This window comes from Phaethon lepturus, unplaced genomic scaffold (genome assembly GCF_000687285.1).
Source record: "Phaethon lepturus isolate BGI_N335 unplaced genomic scaffold, ASM68728v1 scaffold20779, whole genome shotgun sequence".
NCBI classification, from domain to species: Eukaryota; Metazoa; Chordata; class Aves; order Phaethontiformes; family Phaethontidae; genus Phaethon; species Phaethon lepturus.
This window is the reverse complement of record NW_010561509.1, coordinates 924-5,759: the sequence shown is the minus strand read 5'-3', so window position 1 is coordinate 5,759 and position 4,836 is coordinate 924. Positions and strand designations below refer to the sequence as shown.

The window sequence follows — 4,836 nt, the reverse complement described above, 5'->3', positions numbered from 1 at the left end:
AGCAAGCGAGAGCTGCCAATACCGAACCCCTTCCTCCTGCCTTTGCCCCACACCCCCTTGCTGCGGGAATCTCCCCACACCAAAGGCAAGGCTGATCCCCAGCATCCCAGAGCAGCCCCCCGTGCCAGGACCGTGGCCACAGGACACCAGGCAGGATGTGTCCCTGCTCAGCATGCAAACCCTGTGGATACTCAGGAGGGCACGGGACCTCCCAAACCCAGAGAAAAGCCTCCCCCAAGGTGGGGAGCAGAGCCAGAGCCACCTTCTGCCACCGCACAGGCACGGCCGAGCTCCAGAGGCACTTTTGATGGCCACAGCCATGCGGGAGAGCCGCCTTACCCGAATGATGCTGCTCGTAGCCAGAGTATCCGTTCATCAGGGGCAACGCTGTGGGCAGAGAGAAAGCCGAGCTGTGCCTGCGTGCCCAGCTCCCAAATCCCAATCCCCCCGCCTCGTCTCCACCAGCCCCCCAGGTTTCTCTCCCAGGCACATCAGGCTTCCCAGCTCCCACACAGGAGATGCCAATACTCCCAGGTGGATTTAATCTTGTGCAGTGCACACTGTTGGGTGCCTGGTACCAACCACGGTGTTCGTAATTAGTACTTTAAGCATTCTTAATAAGGAAAATAAGATACAACTGTTGTCCACTATCCATTGCTGCACAGTAAGTTTTCTCTGCCCCAGACAAATCTCAGTCCCGTTACACACCACACACGCTGCCAGCTACTCACCAGGGCTGGGCTGCTGCACCCACCAGTCGGGTATCGGGGGGTTTCTGCAGGTCTCCTGGGGGGGTGAGGGGCTTCTCTTGATGATCCCCAAATATTCATCTACACAGGGGGGCTGTGCGAGACCAGACACTGAGATCAGAGCAGGTTTGAGGCCTTGGGCAGCCGCTGCGCTGCACAGAGACACTCGCAGTGCTCGGAGAGGGTCCAAATGGCAATGCCAACGGGATGCCAGTGAATTTTTTGGTTAGAAAGAGCAAGTTTAGCATTCCCCAGGCCGTACACTCAAATAAGACCCCCAAGAGCTAGCGAGCAGAAGCAGCCCAACGTGACACGGCCAAGAATGCAAACAGGGCTGCAAAACAGCCTCCGTCCCCCGGCAAAGGTCCCGCGCGCCTGGATGCGATTCCAAAGCACGAGCCATTCGTCAGCAACCGCATCCTGGCGCTGGCTGACACGCAGGAGCTGCGAAACCCGGCGTCACTCGCCAGGCTGATCCCCAGAGCTTTGCAAGTCGAATTTTAGGAAGGCAACACTTCATTGGGCAACCGCCCACTATCTGTCCACCTCCAGCCAAGGCGACCCGCAGCCACGGTGAGGGCTTACCTCTTTAATGAGGTCATCAATTGCAGAAGAACTGCAGTCCATCTCCACGACATCATTCAGGCTGCTCCCGTTGCCAATGCCTGCTTTGCCTGGAAGGAGAGACCGGGATGCAGTGAGCACACACACACACACTCCCAGCCACAGCTCATCTTGCCACCAGGTTTTAGAAACCCTTCACCCCGTGAAAGTTATGAAACCGAGAACCACAGCACAGCCACATAACAGCACCTCGGGGGGCCTCGCAGCCCCCTCCAGCTCCACACAGAGCTGCTTTTCAGGACCAAAAACTGCTCCGGTGCAGTGACCAGCAGCAAGACGAATCAAAAATCCAGCCGGTAGCAGAGACAGAGCTAGAGCAGAGGGTTGGGGTTTTTTTTTTCCCCTCTCTAAGCACCCCAGAGACCAGGGCTGCTGCTGCTTCTCCTTTTTCCGCCAGCCGCCCCGAGCGCAGTCGTGCTGCCGGTGGGAACCTGCAGTGCCATTTGCATAAGGGCAGCACAACCCCCTGTGTGAACACGGCTGGAAGAGGCCAAGATGCTAAAGGCAGATTTCCTGACAGCGAGGTTTTTTTATTTTGCAAGTTTTCTGCTTAAAAAAAAAGGAAAAAGCACACACACGCCTAACCACAAAGAGATATACTTAGCGTGACCTGCACCACACCAGACATCACAGCAGCAACTGCTCTTCGCGAGACTACTGCTACTCTAATCAGTGCTGGCAAGAAAGAAGGGATTTATTGCAGCTCCCTGACATCTGCCCAGGGCAGGGAGGACAAGGGGTTGGCGTTCAAGTGGCACCCTGCAAGGTGGGGAAGGATTTTGGATTTGCCCCTACAGCATCCTTACAGGATGGAAGCTTACACAACGCTGCAGTTATCCCCTATTTCCTAAGCAGCTGCTTGGAGGAAGAGGAAAAAAGCCTGTCCCTCCTCCTCCCCTCCCTGCCACGGCGGTGACACCGAGGACATCACCTGCAGAGCAGGACAAGCAAAGCATCACGGCACAAGAGCAGCGCCGGCCAGGAAGCTCTGCTCAGATGTAGGTCAGCAGCACGAGCCCGCGCTTACTCGCGGGACCGACCTGCGCCGGGGTCGGTCCCTCAGAGCACTCACATTTCTGTTCCTCCTCCGGCACGATCCTATAGACCTTGTAGGGCTCGGAGATGTCCAGCTGAGACCTGTCCGTCACCTCCTCGAAGTCGGGGCTCTTGTTCAGAGCGCAGCGCAACCGCGTCTTCCACGTGGCCGGCTCCGCTTTGTCACCTTCTTTGAACTTGCCTTTGAAAACAGCCCAGGCCTAAAAAGAAAGCAACAAAAAATCCTCCACGTGAGCTCTGCATATTCCCTCAACCCCCTGGGGCTGGGGGTTTGAGCATTTTGCTCTCCTCTGCCCCTTGCACCCTCTCAACCATCCCACGTGTATTCGCCACCTCACTGCCAGGAGAGCTGCCATGGTGGGGGACGGGTGCCTGGGTGCTGAGCAGCACCACCCGCCCCAGAGATGCACCCGGGGTCGGGAAGGGCTGCAGCACCCAGCTTTTAAAAAAGCAGAGGTCCAGGTCATAATACACGGCTTCATCTCTGCACTGACAGGTCAGGAGCTGCTGGGGATGCGAGGAACCACTGCTGAAGCAGTGATGTTCCTAACAACCTGGTAACACCTCAATTGAAAAAAAAAAAAATCAAAATAAACATCATTGTCCAGCTCCTGACTAGTAAGTGAAAGCTGGTTTCTTTTTCAACTTAGAATATCAGTTGAGCTTTTGGTGGGAGAACACATTTTACCACTGAACGGAGACTCACAGAGTAATGGAGTGCAGAGTATGTATAATGGAAGTAGCAAAATATATGATCATATATAAAAATAAATATATATTAAAACCCCCATATTTTCAGATGGCTAAATTCAATGCCATCCTCATAATCCAGTGCTCCCAAACCAGCCGCTAACCAGCTGTCCCTGCCCCAAAAGTGAACTCGCTCACCACTGCGGCTATTTGGAAGTGGGGAAGGGAATTCCTGGGGAAGAGCCTGACCTTTTTAGTTTGGGATGGAATTTTCCAATTTTTCCCCAAAACTGGAAATCCCCCCCTTTCAGTGAAATCCAAAACCTCCTTCCCTCCTGCAAAGTCTTTTTTTTAAATAAGTTCAGCCTTTTATCAAGAATAGCCTGATAAGAAGTTTAGAGCAGGTGAAAAGGAGCACATCAAGCTCCTTCTCATGTCAGACCAGGTTTCAAACATGCTGAAAACAAACCTAAAACTGGTACCAACATTTGACAAAAAGGAACAAATATCCTTAAAAGAGCCTGGGCGACCAGTTGCGGGGTGAAGCATCTCCTGCAAGGGTCAGAGATGCAAAACCCACAGAGTATAGGGACATCTCCCACCAGTGAGACTGTCAGCAAGGAAAAGACAGCACTGCAGAGCCCAGGAGCCATGGAGAAAAGGCATTAACCATCTGTCCCTACCTTGAAAATAGAGGCATCCACCTCCTGGTTGTAGTCCTGCTTCCCAGCGTGTTTCCACGGGATGCGGAACATGGTTTTCTCCTCGTTCTCCCAGATGAGCCCAGGGTACAGCTCGCTGTCGATCTGCTCGATCAGCCATTGCCGGAGCCGCCGTCCGCCGCTGCGGTCGCACATCCTGGATGGAGCGAGAGGTCCAAGCCCTGTTAGCTCCCCCAGCATGGTCCCACCACAGCTGGGGTATGAGCTGGGCGTCACCCGCAGAGACAAGCGGCTTTCAGCTGCTCTGCCAAGTCCCACGTGCCAACGTCTGTACATTAAAATCCACCCCCCTGCTTCTTTTATAATGAAAAAAAATCAAGGCAATTTCCTCTGAATTACTACAAATGCATCTTGTCACAGGGGTCTGTCCCGGAGGAGACGACAGCCCCTCTCACCAGGCACTGCCTATTTGGGGAGCAGGCACCGGTTCCAGGCAGCACCCAGAGTCACCGCAGGGATGGGGGGCCGCACAAAAAACCCTCTCAGACAGAGGAGCGACGTGCAGAATGAACAGGGTGAAGCCAAGCCACCCTTGCTGGGGACCTTGGGTCATTTTTAGCTAAAACCGCTGGGTGACTTCATGGGGAACCCAGGAGAAAGCTTCTCCCACTCAGCTGAAGCAAAGTGCCAGGCTCAGCACTCCTGGCATGCCCTGTCACCTCCATGGCAAGACCTGCAGGGACTTCAGGAGTTAATGGCCCAGCAGATGTGACCAGCAGCCCCAGGATCAGCCCTCCAGGCCTTCGGGCTCACAACCGTCCTCCAAGTTTTCCTGGACTACCTCTCCATGATTTCTTAATTTTATTTTTTTTTTAAATTTACTGCCCCGTGGGAAGGTTTTGGGGTGAAAACGAGGATGCTCCCAGCACAGTTTGAGACCTGGTGGTCCCTGCTTTGCCACAGGCTCACACCAGCTCAGTGCCACCAAATTCTGTCCCTTCTCCACCACCCTCCTGCCACACAGTGGGACACATGGACCTCCCCGGCCACCCGCC

General features: G+C 54.3%; 1 protein-coding gene across 1 annotated transcript in view; it reads right to left on the bottom strand.

The window, feature by feature from the left end:
• Window positions 1-3,981, bottom strand: part of IRF8 (interferon regulatory factor 8) — a 6,367-nt gene extending 2,386 nt beyond the window's left edge. The window contains exons 1-5 of the mRNA XM_010294036.1: window positions 3,803-3,981; window positions 2,446-2,629; window positions 1,335-1,423; window positions 732-843; window positions 340-387 (exon numbers count right to left, since the gene is read on the bottom strand). Coding sequence (XP_010292338.1) covers window positions 340-387; window positions 732-843; window positions 1,335-1,423; window positions 2,446-2,629; window positions 3,803-3,976 — 607 coding nt within the window. The 5' untranslated portion in view covers window positions 3,977-3,981. The remainder of the gene's footprint in view (window positions 1-339; window positions 388-731; window positions 844-1,334; window positions 1,424-2,445; window positions 2,630-3,802) is intronic.
• Between the last annotated feature and the right edge of the window lie 855 nt (window positions 3,982-4,836).